Source organism: Macrobrachium nipponense, chromosome 9 (genome assembly GCF_015104395.2).
Source record: "Macrobrachium nipponense isolate FS-2020 chromosome 9, ASM1510439v2, whole genome shotgun sequence".
Lineage (NCBI taxonomy): Eukaryota > Metazoa > Arthropoda > Malacostraca > Decapoda > Palaemonidae > Macrobrachium > Macrobrachium nipponense.
In genome coordinates this window covers 56,105,174-56,126,737 of record NC_061110.1, presented here as the reverse complement: position 1 = coordinate 56,126,737, position 21,564 = coordinate 56,105,174, and the positions used below count along the sequence as shown (strand labels likewise).

The window sequence follows — 21,564 nt, the reverse complement described above, 5'->3', positions numbered from 1 at the left end:
ACCATAAATCAAAATATTGTGCTAGAGACTTCTAATTTGTTGCAAAATGAAGGAAAATGATTGAGTATTACTAGAATGTAAGAGTTTTAGCTTACAATTGCATTTTTCGACTTTGTTATATTCTACATAAAATTGTGCACATTTTCATATATAACACTTTTTGTAAAGGTTAACATAAAACTGGGCAAACATTACGACAAACAAGACAAACTGACAAAAGAATTTCCGATTTTTTCGGCAGAGTTACTGCGCGGAAGGAAAAAGTTTTTTTTTCAAAAATTTACCATAAATCAAAATATTGTGTTAGAGACTTGCAATTTGTTGCAAAATGAAGGTAAATGATTGAATATTGCTAGAATGTAAGAGTTTAAGCTTACAATTGCGTTTTCGACCATTTCGGTCAAGTCAAAGTTGACCGAAGGTTGAAATTTTGGCACTTATCATTTATATGAAAATATTTCAAAACTGATAAAAGCTACAACCATGGGTTGTTTTTTTGTTGTATTCTACATGAAATTGCACACAATTTCATATATAAAACTTTATGTAATGGATAAAATAAAACGGTGCAAACATTATGACAATCTGACGAAAGAATTTTCTTATTTTTTTGGCAGTTACCGAAGACGTAAGGAAAGTTTTTTTTCAAAAATTCACCAAAATCAAAATATTGTGTTAGAGACTTCCAATTTGTTGCAAAATGAAGGTAAATGATTTAATATTGCAAGAACGTAGGATTTTTAGCTTACAATTCCATTTTTCTACCACTTCGGTCGAGTAAAATTTGACCGAAGGTTGAAATTTTGGCACCTATCATGATTTATATGAAAATATTTCTAAACTGATAAAAGCTACAACCATGGGTTGTTTTTAGTTGTATTCTACATGAAATTGCACACACTTTCGTATATAAAACTTAATGTAACGGCTAATATAAAACTGTACAAAAATTACGTGACAAAATAATTTCAGAGATGTGTCGCTGATGCTTTTTAGTGCAAGAAGAAAGAAATTCGCGCATGCGCGCCTGGGAAACGTTTTTAAACAAAACAACAGCTTGATCCGTGAACTCCCAGCATCTCTCAAGGCGTGTGATTCAAAATTTTTTTGGCCAAGTAGCCCTATAACTATTTTTCCGCGAATATTTAAAAAAAACTTTTTTGAGTAGACGTATTTTACGTCAATAAGCACACGACAGACAATTTTTGTTGACGCAAAATATGTCCAATAGGCATTTAAGGGTTTAACAAACAAAGGACAAGACTCATCCTGTTTGAAGGCTACGAATGCGTTCCGGTGGTTGTGTAACACTACCAAACTCCACTGATATAACCGGAAAATAAGAACAAGCTGCTGTAAGCACTCGATGTTTAGTCAAGCATGGCAAGAATCATACTGAAGAGCTTTGCTAAGTTGTTTCTAGTATTGCTGTTGGGGGACAGCACTGTACATCTACCCTGAACAATCAAAGTGCTACCTGCGAAACTAAAGCTACATAATTACTGGGTAAGTCTCATACAAAACTAGTTGTTAAATTATTCTACCGGGTCAAAGAAGTTATGGAAATCCCAAAGTTTCTTACAAATCCTGAAATACAGGGGAGAGTCTCTGTTGACCTACTGATCATGTAAGGTTATTTTGTCACCAGGATTGAGTAACCATGCAAATTTTCAAGTACATCAGACAAATGGAATAGTTGAAAATTGAGTTACCTACAAGATTTGATCGAGACTAAGAAATCGAAAAAAACAAACAAACAAACAAGCTAAATATAGCGTATAATAACAAATGAACAGCTTACCTTATTCAAAATCACTAGGGGTAAAATAATCAGGTTCTAACTCCTTTTTTGAGCTTTCAGTTGACAGAGTTCATCATGCTATTCAGTTCGCACATTACTATGTCTTTGGCCGGTAGCACTTAAGCAGTAAAGGTGTTTATTTCCAACCACCTACAATTTACATGAAAAATCTTTTAAGTACTGCTTCCATACAATGTTTATGGATAAGTACATGATCACACACAAGACTCTCTGGCCATGAATGTCACGTTGAAAAACTATACATTTACATCACGTGTTTTTCCCCTGGGGGGGACCGGATCAGAGTGAAGATATGTCCAAGCATATGAATCACAGTTAAGATTTGCACCAATTAGTTAGATACTGGGTCAAAAGAGAGTAGGGGGGGGGGGGGGGGGAAAGCAGTGATGATGCAAAACATACTTTCCTCATTAAGCATGAAGGCAATCCAAGACTTCCTTGCAATTCTTTAAAAGTAATGAAGGTAATGATGTAATTAGGATATTGCTAGAAATAGCATAAAAAAAAATTAAATAGAACAATAGGACATCCTTTTCCTCACATGTTGCCGAATCTGCATTCCCACCAAGGGGATGGTAAGGAGGAAAAAAAGGACCTTCGTACTTTACAAGCCAGCATTTGTGACAAATTGGCAATATATAAAAGAAAGAAAAAGCTCCCATAATTCTTAATAATTAAGATCAAAGGGCCTTATATCTAAATTTTATTTCATCTTTGTTCAGTCTTCATGTATTAGGAAAACTCACCACTTCCACAAGAAGTAACTCAAAATTCTGCTGATTATAAGAAAAATAAAATGTATGACAATTTCAAGTTGAAGGAAAGTGTACCTTTTCCAACTGACTTCATTAGTTCACCTATGAGTCGACCCGGCATATAATTGGTGGGGGGCCCACTATTTGCGGATGCAAATTTTTCGTACAGTAATATTCTGCATTTTCATGTTATTTACTGTATAATATGGGATATTAAATGTTAATAAACAACATTAAATCATATGGCACTCACTTGCGATTAATGTTGATTATAGAAGATGATATATTCATGCACTGATGAATGATGACGAAGACAGACTCCACAGCAAAGTAGAGGAGTTACAGATCCTCTGAGGGTGCCTCTTCACCTTCTTCAGGGTGCTTCGTCAGGGATTTCAGGAGGCACCTTCTTGAGTTGGTTGTACATTTGTACAAACATGGCATGATAGGGCTTCACTATTTCATTAATAGCATTGGTGAAAGTTGGGGCCCTTTCTTTATTTTTATGCCATGCCTTGACTGATGTCTGTACCTCCCTAATCAAATTATAGACCACAAAATTTCTCAAAGGCCTGGTCTGTTCATTGGATACACTTGGTGTTGATTGGTTAAAACCCGAGTCCCATCTCGCAACGATGGAATTGTGGGTATCGCTCATCTCTCCTTCATCAACCTAACTGCATAGAAAGTTACTGATATACGCAAATGTAAACATGAACCTGTGTTTGACGTATCAGTAAACATCCTTGTGAATCATGCTGAAAATGGCTCCTAAAAAGTGCCCTGCTTTTTTTAAGGCTTCTAGCAAAGAGCCTAAGAGAAAGACCACAATGAAACCCTACATGGTAAAAGTTCTCGATAAGTTGAAGGAGGGCAAAAGTTTCGCAGCAGTTGGGCCCCATTTCAATGGGGACAAGAGCACAGTGAGATACATAAAGAAAAAAGAAAATGAAATAAGAGAGCAAGAGCAGGTACAGCAAAGGCAGTGTCAACAGTGAGAGACAATCGTGAAAATGGAATCTGCACTCACAATCTGGATCAAGGACTACCGTAAGAAGAATGTGTCCCTTGACTCAAAAATCATATGCATATGCAAGAAAGCATGACAGCTCTACCAGCAGCTGTCAAAAGCTACATAGGGTGGTGATGTAGAGGCACAGGAAGGCGATGAAGAGGGGGAATTGGAATTTTTGGGCTTTGATGAACTATCTCCTGAAGAGGAAAAAGATGAATAGGAACAAGTGCCACAACCAGGACAGTCATCAGCTCCCCAAGGTTTTCAGGCGAACAAAGGATGGTTTCATCAGTCCCAGAAAAGGTTTCACCTAAAGTCTGTTTCCCTACATGGGGAAGCTGCATCGGCTGACAAAGAGGCGGCTGCAAAATACGCCGCACGGCCTTCAAGAAGATTCTGCTGGAGAAAGGATGCTGCCCATTACAGGTCTTCAATATGGATGAAACTGGCCTGCTCTGGAAGAGGATGCTGCCCTGGATGTACCTTATGAAGGTAAAGCCTCTGGATTCAAGGCACAAAAGGACAGGGTGACCCTTATGATGTGCAGGAATGCAGCTGGCTTTATGCTGAAACCAGGCCTCATTTACGAGGCTGAAAATCCCAGGCCACTCAAAACTAAGAACAAGGTATTGCTGGCTGTGCTCTGGATGCACAATCCCAAGGCCTGGATCACCAAGTCCTTATGGAGTACTGGTTCCATCAAAGCTTCATTCCTCAAGTTAGGCAATACCTGGCCGATTTGGACAGAGTTCAAGGTCTTGCTCATAATGGACAATGGTGGTGGCCACCCTCTTGATCTTTATTATAAGGGAGTCCGGCTCAAGTTCCTCCCTCCCAACACCACCTCTCCTCCAGCCTATGGACCATGGCGTGATCCGTGCCTTCAAGGCACTCTACTCCAGGAACTGCCTCCAGCACCTTGTTGATGCAGTGGACAGTGAATTTATGCTGAAATCCTCTTGGCTACAAAATTTCTCAAATTCCAAATGAGTACACTCAATCAAACACAAAGGAAACATTCCCGAGGTTTCATAAAACAATGACAGCAATGATTTCAATTATCCCAATAATGGTGATACAAAGAATGATTTGTTACTTCATGGTCACAAGGCATCGCTCGCAACTCCCCTCACAGTTGCATTTACTCGCGTGTCCACCCCCTACTCTGCCCGGAAGAGCTACTATCTGGACGAGATCTACTGGAAGTGAGAGGGCGAGTGGCGGCTGCATGCACTTTTTATACCTGGATGGGCTAGTGAATTTTACGTTATTGAAATTCTATGAAAGGAAGCATTTTCTCCTTTTGTTTACAATTTATGTTACTATAACGATTGAGTCATTCTTCCATGGAGAGGATGACGCAAGGAACGATAAAATCAAAATATCATAAAGGAACCATTCCAATTAATGTTTTACCTACCAGCATAGAGCAGGAAAATGGAGGTGGACGGACGTGATTACGTCACACAAAACTTGTGCATGAGTTTTTCGAGACATTTTGTTAATGAAAAATGTATTACAGGGATTTTTTTTTTTTTAAATTAGCACATAAATATGATACAATAGCAGTATGCATGTCCATTTGAAGTCTTTGCACAGCCCTTCACATGATGAAGAGAATAGGTTGTTCAAGTTGTGCCCGAATAATAAAGTTAATTTATATAATTGAAATGACAAATTTTTTTTCTTTTTTCATAGCTACAAACCTTCGGTCTTAACAATAGGATAATTTCTAGCGCCTAGCTGGATCTGGTTAAAAATCAGATGAAAGCAAAACAAGGAATCTTGTGATATGCGGCAACACGTGTAGATCGGTGAAGGACGGTTGAAGACCATTCACCTATGATCGTGCATCAGTCTCTCCCAACACAGGATGTCGTAAGACACAGGGGCGGCTAGAGGTGGGCAGTATAATGTTAAGAAAAATACAAATTTGTCTCAGAAAATTTGCCATTTGTTCATACGTGAACAAACCTTCAGTCTTAACAATAGGATAGACTCGTACTTGGAGGGAGGTATAAGACATCCTAGACTGGATGGGGGCCTACCCACCAGTTCAGCTCTCAAAAGGAATGGTTTTTGGAGAGGGACTGAAGCCCGTCGAGAAGCTAGAAAAATTGATATCTAATTGACTCAGACCCTGAGTGACGTACAATGATATAGTATGGGATAACCATTGTATAAGGAACCAAAGAGAAACTTTGACTATCCAAGAACAAACCAAGACACCAGGGTTTGTATTACTCCCAACCCCTCCTTGCTGGTAAGATATTTGTATATTGCACAACCACACTATCAGTATGACTACCTTACTCACCTGTATCAGACCAGTACAGCGAATGCCGTGTTTATTCCTTAAACCGCCCGAAGGGAAAAGGAAAGGCTGCTATTAGTATTTTTATAGGGGTTCTAAACTATTCACGGAGGGTCTGGTATGCATCCCCCCCAAATACGGGGGGGGACCACTGTATGCCTGTCTGATGGCTTCCCGTATTCAAAGAGATAGTATTCTTAGACACCTCTTTCTTTGTACGGCCCGTGCTAACAAGTCTGCGGTAGCCAGGTCTAAGGTGCCGAATCCTTTTAAAATAGCAGTCAGTGATGGAATGGAAAATGAAGTGAACCTGTCATCATGCACAGAGGGATTTTGGGTCTTGGCCACGAATTCCAGGACACTCCACTTTGCTTTCGGCCCAGGTTCAGATTGAGGGGTGGCATGAGGTGGGCACGTATGTAAAGGACCTCGGCTTTGTAGTTAGGAAAAATACAATTTACTTAAAAAAATTGTGATTTGTTCCTACACGATATACAAACCCTCGGTCCTTTACATAAGGAAGACTCACTGATTGTTGGGAGAAATCTGAGTGAGCCTCTAGAACTGACTGGAGTTCTACACACCTAGGTTACTCCTGGTTGTAAGAGCGAGGAGGAGTGCCCTGCCTCCTTCCTCCCATTGCTAGAGGAAGGAGCAGGATTGCTTCTATGATTCTGATGAGAAACATAAAAAGGATGCTTTATGTATAAGCTTACTGCATCAATCGTCCAACCAGCCAGTGTAAGTTCGAGTCCTACCTCAACCCGTAGGAAGAGGAGTGGAAGGACGAGGTGGGGAAGGTGGAGAGGCCAGTCACTCTCGCATCTTCCTTACCTCTAGAACAGCACACCATAGGCGAAATGCAACTTGTCCTCTTGAAGGAGCTGGGTAAGCAAACACAGCCTACAAGCATCCACCACTGGTTCTAGGAAATGAGGTTCTAAGGACCTGTGGGCAGGCCCAAAGGGAAAGATAAATATGGTCGCAATAACCTTATCTACCTTCCTGTCCGACATATTCTTCAGTGATGACAAGTGCACATCCACTGGACTATCCAACTGCAGAGAAGTCTCTCAAGGTCTCATAATATTCCGCAGCGGATAAAGACACCGACATACCATGGTGGGTGTCAATCCTTATGGGTACAGGAACACACCAACAGGACAAAGTAATAACTGATCTGGATCAACCAATACAAAGTCCACAGCATAGCTCATGACGGTCTCGGACTCTTCAACACTGACGACTGACTGCGGTCGGTGTGAGGCAAGCAGTCATGCATCCCAGACGTAGTCACGTGACACTTGCCTTTTGAAGGGTTATGCCAAGAAACCATACAAATCATCTATCTTGTTCGCCACCGATGTTGGGAGACGAGATAATGATTCTCTCAAGGCATGCATCCATCAGACGATAATCAATTACCTTCTAGAGACCAAGGTCACTGATGGCAAGACAGAAGTTCTCATAGTAGTTGAATCTCAACTTAGGAGAAACAATACTATATGCCAGTGAGAGACTAAGGTGAATGCGGGCCTACGTCTTCGCAGCTGAATCGATTGAAGTCAACTCTCCAGATTCTGAATGTAGACAAAGTCCCGTCGATGACACCAACCAGTGAAGATGGCTTTAATCTCTGTTGTTTTACAGAGGACCGAAAACGTTAAACCGCTATTTCATTGCTGTTCGGTGAGAAGTCAGAGTTGCAATGAAAGCAGAGCGCCTTTCAGTAATGAATCACAGGGATTGTACTGCCTGAAGAACCGCTTCTCATGGGCCTGATCAGGGAACAGGGGAAGTCTTCCGTTATTCATCTGCATAGGAGAGAGACAAAACCCGACCGAACTATCTCGGAGAGCCAGCAGGACTGCTTGCGGCAGGCAGGGGTGCCAGGCAGCCTGGACACCGCTAGCTCTCACTCACTTGTCATCCTGAGTTGCTAGGTAATCCCTTCCAGGAATTCTCGTCTCGCCCACTCTGGACTGTGGTTTCGCCCAAGTGTTTGCAGACCGTAGAAGACAAAAACACTCCGAGAGTGCTAGAAACTGAAGAGTTCAAGCACTCAGCAAACCCCCCCACCCCCCCAAATTTCGTCAGACAATCATCGGGTGGTGGTCCTCTGATTCCCGTAGAAATCGAGGAGGAATGGGCAAGATCCTTCCTCAACAACGGGGACTGGAGGGACTCGAAGGTCCCTCCAGGAACGCAGTCCCGGATGCAGAATCCTACGGAGAACGCTCCCTCCCATTCCCGTCACACCCATAGGAAGAGAGGGAATGGGAGAGGAAGATTGGACGCTCTCGTTCGCCTTGCCAGCGGAACTAGCAGTTGGAGAAGCAAGTTACGGGCAGCCATCAACCTGCAGTGATGGCCACTCCGAGTCTAGGAAAACGTTTTCCCGAGGAGGGTTACGATACCCGTACTGTAGGTGAAACGTCTGACGCAACTGTGACCGTCGTCTGGGTGGGGCTCAGCGTGCACCTGACAGGAGAGAGCCGATACCGTCCTCCGACGCATCCCAGTCCTCGTTGAGGCCGAAACCTCTCAAGAGGACTGAAGGGGGAGCCCACGCTGGTCTCTGCGTGCGCGATCCAGCGGGACTGTCACGTGAACAGCGGTGATGGTCACTCCATGAGTCTAGGAAAGCGTCATCGTCCTCGCCAGGCCCCACGATCTCCTCCAACAACTTGAGCATAAGATGTTTGGTCCCAAGACCGAAACAAGCTCGTGGCCGGACCATAAGAAGTGCATTCATCACGGTCACTCCTGCTTGCCTTGTTCCTCCCGGTGTAGCCCGAGGAGGTTGAAGGGACAGGTGATGGAGACCTTACGCTCTTACCCTGCCTACTAGCAGAACCAGTAGGCTGGGAGGACTGCAGGCGATCGCCAACCCACGGTGGTGATCAAACTGCATGTCTGGACTAGCGGTCTCCTTGCGGAGAAGCACTGGACCGAGGACGGAGCATCAGTCTCGTGCGTCAGGGGAGCTGCTACGAGCGCTCCTACCCTGCTGGGAGGACTGCAGGCGATCACCAACCCATGGTGGCGATAAGAGCTGCAGGTCTGGACCAGTGATCTCCTTGAGGAGAAGCACTGGACTGAGGACGGTAGTATCGGTCTCATGCGTCAGGGGAGCTGCTACCAGTCTTGCGAGCCGTCCGGTCCTGGTGGGAGTGACGGTCGGGTGGTTGGTAGTGTCCAATAACGTGGTGAGAGCGAGCACCGTCCTCTCGACGCGCCACGGTACTAAGTCGACTTTAACCAACCTTCCTCTCCATGCCTGGGTCCTGACACGGTTAGCATACCCAGCAGTCTGGACCTTGGCTGCAAGGTCACCTGTAGGTGACTGTACACTCGGTGACGCTTGCAAGCGAGTGGCCGAGACGGCTCTTGGTCAGGAGGTGGAACCTCTGGAGCCGGGAGAGGAGGTACCAGTGGTGGCTGGTACTTCCATGGTCCCCGTCGTCTTCTTCCCTGAGGAAGGAGAGACAGACCCCATACCTCCCAGCGGAAGACCCACCCACCTGTCTCACCAGAGTGAAACAGACGCCTAGAAGTCCTTGTGCAAGACTTCTTGGGGGGGGGGGGGGGGGGGGGGGGGGGGGGGGGGGGGGGGGGGGGGGTGAGGCCACCTTTTTCTTCCTCAGCTAGGGGCCTTGGAAGTCGAAGGGGAAGAGGTGGCAGAAGACGATGACAAAGAAGTCAACACCTTCCTCTTCTTCCTTACTTCTCCTTTGCCAGCTTCCTCAGGAAAACTGACAGGTCCTTCATCCAGGACGGAGTTGGGGCAGTTGCAGTAGCAACACGGCCCAACTGCACCTGTCCGGAGGGATCTGCAGGAGCCGCAGTGGAGAGAACGGTTCTTCGTGGAGGGTTACGGAACTCTTGCCTGGCAGGCGAAGCATCTGCCACCACCGAGACTGGTCGGTTGTGCGAATGCAACTGTCCTCCAACTCTTCCAAGTCCTCGTCGAGGCCGAAACCTCTCAAGAGGGCTGGATGGGTTCTCATGTTAAATACATATATCGTCCTCACATTAAAGGGCAAAAGAATGTAAATATGTTGGCATACCGCGGACTCTTAACACAAGTAGAGAGGTGGCTTTAAAGGCTATCACAAAAAGTGGGTTTGTATATTAATTGAATTTAATATTAATATCGAGCACTGTATATACATATTTATTTAAAAACACAAATAACCATAAAGATCCCACTGGGAAAAAATATCAACGACCAGTCAGCCAGAGCTCACAAACACACGTCTTCATCAGAAGACGGCCGAAAGCAAAGTGGTGTTTACATCTGGGCAGGCTAGCCTATCCGCCTGCCACACGGTATTTACTGCCTAACTACCTTGTTCAAGAATTTAACGGCCGTAATTCTAGCTACACCGAAAGTAACTACTTATGTAAAATACCGAGGGTTTGTATATCGTGTAGGAACAACATCCAATCCCCCTGACGAATGGATGCCAAAACCTCTGATTCATTACCATTTTGAATCTTTTTTCCTTACAAACAGATTCAGGAAGCTTACATCTAGTACTGGTCTCTAACCCCTGAGCCCTTGGGGACTACAAAAGGCTGAATGTAGAACCCTGGAGTAAGTGGATCTGTTACTAACTCTATGGCCTTTTTCTTTAGGAAGGATGAAACTTTCTCCGAAAGAGTAATAATTTGTCTGAACCTTTTGAGTGGGTCACAACAAATTTATCAGAGAGCTGGACAATGGCGGAGCTCTCTTGAAAGGGATCATGTATCCCTCTCTCAAAACTTCAACAATCCATGGTTCCGCCCCCTCTTACTTCCCAATTTGTCAAAAACTGGCGGAGCCTCGCCCCTACCAGTGTGAAGGATTGAACATTCACTCTTTCGTTGAGGACTTCTTAATTACTCTAGGGGTGAAGTGAGCTCTCCCCCTAGATCTAGGGAAGGACCTAGTGTAGTTGGCAGGAGGTGAGACCTGGGAGCTGGATCACAAGGACGTTTAGTTGATTGCGAGAGTAAATCCTGGCTTGATTTTTTCTGAAACTCAGAAGAAACTTGAACGACAGTGTCCTCTGGAAAGAGGTGTTTCCTATCCAGAAGAGAGTCAAGTAAGGCAGACCTCTGTGTCTGAGAAACACCTGTAGTGGTGAACGAACACCAAAACACCAAAGTTCTCTCTTTTTAAGAATACATAAGTAAAAGGTGAGGCCAACTTCAAAGAACTATCTCTTATACCTTTATCAAGGCAAGAAATAACACCTGAAATGTAAGAGAAAGTTTCCTCATCCAAAGAGGAGCATTCCTTGATCTTCCGACCCAAGGCTCCCACTACCCATCCTGACCCAAGGCTCCCAATACTCATCCAAAAAGCTTATTACCTCAAAAACCCTACAAATGTTTTTAGTAAGGTGGGTCCAATTCCGATGCTGAAAACTTAATTTTGGCTGAATTAAAAGCCTTCCTCCTGTCCGAATCATGAAGACCAGAAAAGTCCACCTGGGCGGAGGCAGAAACACCCTGGTCTCTTAACACAAGTGCCTCCTTGCGGAAAGGCGAGGAGGGGAGTTCAAATCAACTTTCACCTGATCCCTCTTATCTGCAAGTCTTTGTGAGCAGAGAAGGAAAGGAATAGTTTAGGTAATATTCACGAGTCTGACCGATTATCTCTCATATAAGAGGATTCTGGCAAAGTTAGGGCCATATGAGAGAAAAAAAAAAAAAAAAAAAAAAAAAAAAAAAATCCCTAAAAAATAACAAAGGAATAACTTATAAGCGGGAGGAGCCTCATCCCCTTTCTCCTCTTCACCATACCTCTCCGTCAAAACTGGGGACAAAGCAGTCTGAGTTTCAGCAGGAGTCTTTCATAAAGCCTAAGATACTATCAAGCTTATTTTTAATTGCAATAATGGAAGGATTAGAAATTGTTGAATTTCGGAATACTGCACCCGTAGTAGTTGGTTGTTCCAAAGATATTGATGAGCGCCCTGGAATTTCAGGCGCCAATGAGCGCTCAGTTGGTTGAGGTGCCAGTGGGCGCTCAGGGTGCCAACGGATGCTACGGCACCAAAAACCTCTCTTGAAAAACACTGGTTCCAATACCAGAGGACAAGGGAGCACCAATTTTTTTTCTTTTGGCATTTTCTCAAAACTGAATTTCTTCAAAAACAAGATATAACTCCAAGAAAACAACCAAATTTGATCGAACTCTTACAGAATATTTAGATTTGCACTTAGCTAAACTGATTTTGAGTGAAACTTTTTTTTTTTTTGGGGGGGGGGGGGGGGCGCAAAGTGACTTTTTTTCCAATGAAGAAAAAAAAAATTCTGTCACAATTTCATTGTAAATTGAAGAATAAGGAAAAACTTGATGCATGTCTCTTCAATCATAAGGACATTATAAGCACTTACTTTATAATGGGGCTTTATGGCATCGGCGCGCCTTTATAAAATAAAAAACAAAAAAGTAACAAATACAATGCACAAAAAACTCAATAGATTAACTTTTCATGCATAATCTAAGCCTTCCAAAATAATGCCCAAAATTTTTTTGCAGATGGTAAATTTTCTTAGGCGAACTTGATGTGAATAGCAATGACATGACTCCTGTGCTTGAAAATACACCTACTTGAATCCCCATTCAGCTACTCTCTCTTGTTAGACTTCAAAATGAAGTAATGTCAATTATTTTTTCCTGCTGAAACTAAGTCCAATGTACCACACAAAAGGCAAATTTTGAACATTCCTGCTCCATTATAATTTTTAACTAATTAAGGCAAGTTCTCTTCTATTGGCCAGCATCCCTTCCATCATGCATCTACTATGTACACGTGGTGGCGTGGCTCAGCCACTCGGTACAGCATTGTTATAGTACGCACACGGTATTCGTTTTCGGGATCGTCAATGTGTACGTATTAATAATAAAAAAAAAAAAAAAAAAAAAAAAAAAAAAAAAGTGACCAAGATCTCTCACATGGGATAAGTGATCAAGGTCTCTCTCATGGGATAACTGGAAACTTTGCAAGGTTAGTAGAATCTCCACTCCCTGCTGAACAGAGGGTGTAGACCAATCATTTACAACATGCATACCCAGTAGTACGTATAATCAAGGCACTTCAGTTTATGTTGAAGGTCAGCAGCCGAACATTCAGTACCCAAATCAGTTGCAGAGAGAGAATTTGGTTGAACAGGGTTTTGATGGACACCAGGGCCAGCAGAGTCATGAGGTGCAAAAAAAGAACCAAGTGATAAAAAACAGAAAGTTGAAATTCTGTAAAAAAAAAAAAAATAAATAAATAAAATAAAATAACAATAAATAAACCACACCTACCTTAAGTAAAAAAAAAAGAAAAAAAAAAAAAAAAAAAAAAAAAGTAAAAAAAAAAAAAAAAAAAAAGTTAAAAATAAAAAAAGGGGCAGAAAATAAAGCCGCTTTTCATAAAGTGCAATCATTTGTAAAAGACACCCCCCGAAAAGGCTCACACAGGAACATTGTGAAAAGTAGGCAGAAGCAATCTTCCTTGGATAGTTATGTATGTAGTATGTACGTATATTTTTTTAAAGTGTACGTACGTACATATGTACAAAAGAAAAAAAACTGCAGAAATTAAAGCCGCTATTCATAAAGTGCAATCAGTTTTAGAAGACAGCCCCCAAAAAGGCTCACACAGGAACATTGTGAAAAGTAGGCAGAAGCAATCTTCCTTGGATAGTTGCGTATGTACGTAGCCTCACTCGAAAGGTAAGCTTCCACATTTTATGTACGTACAGTATATTTCTTGTTACCATGTACACTAATATACACTTTATTTACAGGTAATATTTTGCATTTTTTTTTTATTAATTTAGGTATTGAATGGTCCAAATTGTTGTAGTATTTCATTGTTTATAGGTCAATTTAGCTATTATGAAATTTACTGGGGTGTTTTTGGAGGGCTTGGAACAGATTAGCCATTTTACATGTAAAATATAGTCCAAGATACGAAAACCTCATGATATGAAGGGCGCCTCGGAACGGATTAATTTCGTATCTCGAGGTACTACTGTATATGAAAATGAGTAAATATTTTATAAAAAATTTATTGTCAAGAAAATAAAAATGAGAATATTTTAGATATGCACTACAAAGAAATCTGGAATTTGCACATCGTGTGATGAATGTCTTTTTAAGAAAATAAATTTTTATAGGTTTTTTGCACTTTAATAAATATTTTATAAAAGATTTGTCATGAAAATCTAATGAAAATTAGAATATTTTTCATATGCACTACAAAGAAATATGCAATTAGGTGTACTTTCCGATGACAATTTGGAGTCAAGTTCCCACAGAAAAATCTACGAATAGGTGAATCTGGGAATAATGATCTGCATATTAGCAGGGATCAACTGTACGTATTCTTCTTTTGTTGGCATACTTAAGTAATTGTGCTTTACATGACAATTTTACTAATACCAATCATAAATTGATGGTTACGGAGATATTTTCACACAAAAGTTGTTACCCACTTGGAATTACCAATGTGGGTTACAAAATTCTGTCCAGAATGTCATGAAACAAGTAGATTTCCGATGTTGCCACTTTGCGCAGATGTCATTCATTAAATAGCATTTAAGGTGATATAACAGTGTAGATTAGGCATACACTTTGCCACATCTCTCTCTGTCTCAGGTCAGGAAGGTTAGGTAGTTTATCACTCTTGGTCTGATACCCAAGCGTGACAGTGTAAGATGGAAGCTTCCCCACGTCAGCAATTATATAAGTGCTCAGACACAAGTATTTCACAAAAGGGAAAAAAAAAAAAAAAAACTGTCATACATGGTTTTGACAAGGCAGTACATGTACAATGCATGCAACTAAGCAATGCAGAAGTACGATATATCAAATATGTAGGGAAGGAAAAGGCAGCTTAGATAAAAATGAAGCTCCCGTTTTTAAAGTAAAGAAAAGGAAAAGACCACCAATTGTAACCAATTTTTGTGTGACTGGAAAGATTCAGATTATGGGATTATAAAGGATATTTTCCAACCGTATTGAAGGACCCAGAATGGAAGGATGCTGGAATTAGCTTGAGCCAGATTAAAAGTCTTGAGGAAGTTTGACAACGTTGGAAATCTTCCCAATGTTTCATGACATTCTAGGGACTATAACCACTCAAGACTTTCAAGTTTTGCTTTGATGTTCATTCAAGGGGGAGGGGGTTTCCCAAGTCAATTTATTTTCCAATTAGGTGGGATTCTGGAATTCTAGCATTACTTGAAAAAATCTGCTCAGTTCTTAGTCATGGGATGTTGGTACATACAGAAATAGAACACTTGTTCCTTGGAATATTTCGGCTCATTTGAATTAGAATTTGTTTTAGCATTTAGAAAGATTATATTCATCTCACTCATAAATTAGTAGTTTAAGGACACGATGTCGCACAATTATGAGAGACTACAGTTGGAAACCAGTTTTTGAGTGTGGGAACATACTAAAATATGAGTCAAAGTCAGTTGGAGGGGGGTTAAGGGGGGGGGGGGGTGATAAGCAAAGCCCATATTCAATTAATGGCTGGAACCCTTAGTTTGGTTAGCGGTAAAACTTTACTTTAGTTGCGCGGCCTGATTCCCGCCAGGGACAGGTTCCTCATACATAAATGGACATAAACTTTCCTATAATGCCAGGTCCTGACCTAACCAGTTCTTACCTACCTAACCTAACTTAGGGCGACATACCCTGACCTGGGTGGGGGTTGGGGGAGCCTGGAACTCCCAAAAAAGGAAGTCACCTGTCCTGATTGGCAACTAGCAGGAATCTGGCCGCACAACTGAAGTAAAGTTTTACCGGGATGGGGATGTCCAATGTATTTCGCCCTCTTTAGTACTAGCCGCTGTGGGTTAATTACAGCCAACACCCCTCCAAATAATGATAAATTTTTAATAAGCAACCCAAACACTATATGAAACTGTAATTTCCAAAGAAATACCCAATGTGGAGTTATTACCTAGATCTACCATATTTTTCAACAAATATGGTAGGAATTTATTACTGATTTTATTTCCTAAAAATAAAATTACTATTAACAAAACATATGTTGCTAAAATTTAAGATTGTCTTGTCAAAGTTTACCAGGCCGGAGGAGCAGCATATCAATATACTTACCCATCCAGTAAGGGTTAATGTCATCCCTAACTCAACGACCCCACTTAACTTGGATATAAGTGGTGGTGGGGGGGGGGGGGGGGGATCTCTAAAATTAGCCTTATAAGATACTACTGCAATGAACGCATGAAATGTTCCAAGCATACATTAAAACAAAAAAAAGACACATTCAACTAAGGAACCATTATGCTTTAAAGTTCCATTACTAAGTCAAAGGTGTGGAAAAACAAATCAGAGTTAGCCTAAGCAGGGTAAACAATCACGGACGATCCACCATCATCACGCTTGCCGGGTCTTATTCACTCGATATTTAATTGGGGAAACAAGAATACAATTAAGACTCTAAGCATACCATTCAAAAGATTGAAGTTTCGTCAACATAATGTGATATATGAAAGGCCCATATGAACTAATATAAGCATGTGACACTCTTCGTAAAATATGTTTTCAAGGCAGTTTTGAAATCCAATATGGCGGCGATCGTGTGGCTGGACGGGTCTAGTCATGGATGGACACCATCTTTCCCAGCACTCATTTGAACAATGTTAGCGTATATATGTAACATTTATTGATCTTACTCAAGATTACAATTGTAATCAGCACAATAAAACAACATTTTGTTGCCTATATCAGTGAAAGTATGAAACTTGCTATTCCCGGGGTCATGGTTTGAACTGAATTCATTTTTACCTTGTAATCGGTGGTTTTATCCTTACTGCCATCACAACTGAAACTCCAGTGCTTATTTGATTGTCATTACTATACACATTTTGGTCTTAATTCACTCCACATTACACTTGAACCACATTGCTGTTCCTGGTTCCTAAGCACTCACTCCACAAACACAGTTACGAGCAGCAGAAGACGACACTGCAAAGTTTTATTCCCTTAATTGTTTACTTTACTTATTATTTAGTTCAACTTTACTTTGTTATTTCAAAATGTTTATTTAATTCATGTCTATTATCCCTTTTTTGCAACCAAATTACTCTGAAAAATTACAGATATTTCTAAAGTAGATACAATCCAATGTTTCTAACATTGTCGTACATCTGGCTGCCGAAAACCATAGCGGAGCAGACTACGGATAAGTGGATTATATTTTTTTTTTTTTTGCTAGCAGTTTTCATTGATTTGTCTATATTAGTATTTTGATTTTTTTAATAACTGTATGCCAGAAATAAATGTAACTAATATTTGCATGCTAAGAATGGCAAAATCATCGTTGCCACATTAGTGGAGCTTCACACATAAGCCGATGCATTATTATAAAATGTTTCCATGAATTCTAGTTGTCATAGTAATGCAATAATGATAAAATTGCTTTAATATTTATATATATATACTTCCAATACAAAACCTAATTTCACCAATTTCCACGTTTTGTGTAAGTCTTATACCCAGTTTGGAGGGTGAACACACCAACTGGCAACAGAGAGAGAAAGGAAGGTGAAGGAAGGAAGAAGGACAGGGGAGGCAGTGGAGGTGGGGGGAGAGGGTAGGGGGAGCTTTTTACGTGTGTTCGTACCCATTTCTGGATAATGGAGTTTTGTCTCTTGGTACAAGGACAAGTGTCGTTTTTCTTTACGATTAGTGAATTCACAATACCCTTATAAATTACAGCACTGGGTGTAATACACTATAGCAAAATCTCATTCTGATAAGTGTGTTCGTTACAGAAATATTGCCAAAAAATGTGCTTGCACTGCCTCTGAAACCCATAGTAGGTATGCTGCTTAGTTGTCAATCAAGTTTTTTGTAATCAAGTATTCTTTACAAGCTAGCTATTGTATAAATTTGTATTTTTCTCAATCAAAACATATGCCCCTCAATGCTAACTTTCCTCTTTTAACGACTTTCTGGTCATTGCAAATTTGGCCCCATTAATTTATTATGGTGCGAAAACAGACAGAGGCCCAGGGACCAAAAGTGATTGCATCACACTACAGCGGTAATCCGGCAGTAAAGCTTCTTCATATATCCAAAAAGTAAATAAAGTTATATACGCGCATTACGATTATAACAATTACATGAATAGCTGATAACAATCTGCATGAATAACTGGTAAACTGTTCTGCAAGAAAGTTGAGTATAGCAATTCATCTACAATAGGTATGAAAGTCAAGATGTCGTGATGTTATAATACAGGACTTAAAAGAACATTCTAATTCCAAAAAATAATTACTTAAATTTGAGTCAGAATAGTTACTTGTTCAATAATGAATATTTTCAAATTAATCATCATAAATAAGTAAAATATTGATGTTTTACTATTTCTTTAAATAATTATCTAGTGCACGCTTCGTCATCGTCTTCTACCATAATAGTTTACTTAAAAACATCGTGCCCAGTGACAGTGTTCCGATTGTTGTGATGGAAGTGCCCCAGCATCTATGGGTACAAGTGGTGTGCTGATTTATCACAAGAAGTGGGAAGCTTGTTGACACAAGCGACTCTGCAAACATCGAGATGGCGTCAATCTTCTAAGATATTTAAGCATAAGTAAAAATTTCAAAAGCGTTTTGGTGAGATTTGCACTGCGTTGGCCACCCTTTTCACTATCCTCTGTTTAATGCTTTAAATTTGGCCTTAATTTCTAACTTTGTAGAAAATACTTACTTCGAAAGGAGAGTAGAGGTCTTTAGCTCTCTCTCTCTCTCACCAACAAGTCGCAACTGATGCCCATCTCCGGTGTCAGGACGCGTTATAAGTACTTTTTCGGAGGGTGTCCAGCCGTGACTGTCAGTGAGTTGAGCCAGTCCATGTGGTTGTTTACCCTTTGAGTTCAGAAAATCTCTGGACTTATTTTCAGACACTACAATATTTGTACCCATACATAACTGGGGATTTGTTTCTGCATCTCAAGACTTGTGCTACTGGGATAGGCAGTGAAATTTTTTTATATCAAACGTTAAAATGCATTATGTAATATTTATGCTGCACTCTTAAGTCTCATTAGCATTCATAATAGAAAAATCCAAGCCTAAAATACCTCGGTAGATGTTATATTACCATTCCGCGGCAGCCTAGACTATGGCAGTTTTCTATGGAGTTTTACCTCCTGAACAAGAATTTAAAGTAATAATTATTCAGACGACTGTAATTAACCCCCAGGGGCTCGTACTAAACACGGTGAAATACATTTGACTCCCCGATTCCTGCTGGCATTCGTAAACTTGGGGAAGAACGATGCGGAATGCTTATACAGAAATAGCAAAACCTCCACAGTGACATGCCTAATGTGCTAGGTATTTTCCATTTTTTTTGTTTTAACAATCCTAACCATAATAGTGTATCTGTAGCAACCAACTGAAACACCAGTCCGGGTAGAATGCATTTAAAGCCTGAGGTTAGGTATACCTTAGTAGTCAGTCACTTAAGCCTACCCTGCGGTAGATACTTGGCAGAGTACCTACTGGATAAGGTACTGGGTATTTCTTAGAATCAATCAATAGCTAGACAATGATCAATTACCATAAGAAAACCCCGTGTGGTCTACTGTACGCCTGACTTGATGTTTACGGTAGGTCAAGGTCGTAGCTAGGTAGTAGGCCAAGCTAGCTTCCTCTCAAGTAGGGTAGCCCAGAGGTTCTAGTAGTGGCTCACTGTTAGGTATCATGCATCTTCACTGTAGGCTTAAGCAGCCTACATTAAAGAATTTAAGGGATAGGTTGATTCGGGGAGGGCGAAAAGCCTCGCCTTCACCTTCGACATCTCCAATGATTCCTTTAATTATGAGTGCCAAGTACGACCTAATCTAGCGAGGCTCCCAAGTGGAGAGTCGTGCAAAGGGCGCGGAGCCTCGTCTGTCTCGGTGCAAACAACAACATCGGCGACATACGACTACCTAAGTATCGTCCGTGAAATCCACTTTTCCCTTTCTGCATGATGGTTTCTCAACCACATTCGACGGGCAACAAGAAAAAGAGCTTAAGAAATGTTTCGCTCCCCTCGGGAAGCAGACAAGTCTTTATTAAAGTGAAAGTGCAGCGCCTAAACCTAAGGTTAGCGGGCCGCAAGCACTGTTCACTTGACAAAGGGCCTCTGCCCTTCATTTTCCACCACATCCTCCTCTCGTTACCACTCACAAGGCCTTCCCGAAGTGACATGGTCGGAAGTCACGTAGACATTGATAAGCAGAGAATAACAACGGGCGATGTTCACACTTTAGCAGTAAAGACTCGTATGCATACTTACGGTCCTAATTCCCGAGGCAAGGATCGTCCCACCGCCCGTCGAACGCGACGACGCCATGTTTACAACTGCCTAAATATCACGATTCAGCTGCTGATCTTCCCTCACACTTTCTAACTCTCACGTATTTGGAGATTATTATATAGGCGCGCTGTATAAAACTTGATAATTTCGCGTTAACTGTTGGAGCTAGCACTAGAATTAGCCGTAAATAATTTCCTTATTGATTATTTTTCGAAATTAAGTGGTCAATTATCAATTTCGAACACCCCTGGAAGCGAGGGGACGTGTGAAAGATATTGTTTGCTCCCACTCCTATTGCCATTTTGGGGTTCATCTTCGTCACGTAGGTTCGCATCATGAGATGTTCTCTCTATATTGATTTTCTGGGTTGTGATTCAGAACAAACCATCTGCTTGGTCTAGACCAATGCCTGTGTGATGAAGTTATAACTAACTGGAAATGTCGAAGAAAATTAAAAACAATGCATTTACCCATTGTAAACATTCATTTCGGTCGGCCACCAGTAATGATTCCAGCTTATCGCTAAGCATTGTCAAATTGCTTTTCTGAATATTTCCAGGTATCGTTTGTGATAATGTAAAAAATATGTATGTACTCTGGATACCTCTGGCATTTTATCGAAAACTAAACGATTTTTAGAATTGTGTACAAGAAACAGTAACGCGACTCAGTATGCTGGTTAAATGGACAGGTGGTACAGTAATAGACCCCAAAGAAAATGTAGTGGTGGTTCATCCAGAACTCGCAGATAGCACTGAAGACCCACTCGTGAAGACGTGCTCGTGCAGGTGTGGTTATCAATAAAGAAGCAGGTGGTAGAAGTGCTTAAAATTTATCTCTTACAATTCCCGGTATATGTTGCCTTTGTCCGGCCGAAACTCTTGAAGCAGCTGCTCTACGTGAATCTTAAGAGAAGCAAGGCTTGCTTGCATTGTAGGCATACTGCCATCTCCTGTTAATCACTCTCCAAAAATCTGTTTGGATGTGTCGGGTACATCGGCACTCTCTTATGACTGGCATTTAAAGCTTATAATATGTAGTCGATTATTAATGGACTACCTGCTGATATTGTTGATTTTTTTTAGCATTGCATAAAAATGCTTTAATTGGCAACGTTTTGTTACAGTGGTTGCAGTAAGGCTCAAAATGAGATATTTTATGAGATGGCTGATACGGATTTTGTATCGTTGACAAATTTGACTAATAATGTTACATTTCTGACTGAATCAAAGTAATTTGTGTTAGTTGACAGGTGGAGAGTCATTATAGTACGTTGCGTGTCGTTGATACACAACACAATTGTAGGTATACATAGAC

The 21,564-nt window shown here is 41.1% G+C and overlaps 1 protein-coding gene across 4 annotated transcripts in view; it reads right to left on the bottom strand.

Moving 5' to 3' along the window:
• The window catches only part of LOC135218315 (lysine-specific demethylase 2A-like), a 198,793-nt gene extending 178,433 nt beyond the window's left edge, over positions 1 to 20,360 (bottom strand). For 2 of the 4 annotated variants that reach the window (XM_064254539.1, XM_064254541.1), the window contains exon 1: positions 20,227 to 20,360. In XM_064254539.1, coding sequence (XP_064110609.1) covers positions 20,227 to 20,283 — 57 coding nt within the window. In that variant the 5' untranslated portion in view covers positions 20,284 to 20,360. Of the gene's footprint in view, positions 1 to 1,801; positions 1,952 to 20,117 lie in introns of all 4 variants that reach the window. The other 2 variants (XM_064254542.1, XM_064254540.1) reach the window with 2 other exon arrangements.
• Positions 20,361 to 21,564: the final 1,204 nt, after the last annotated feature.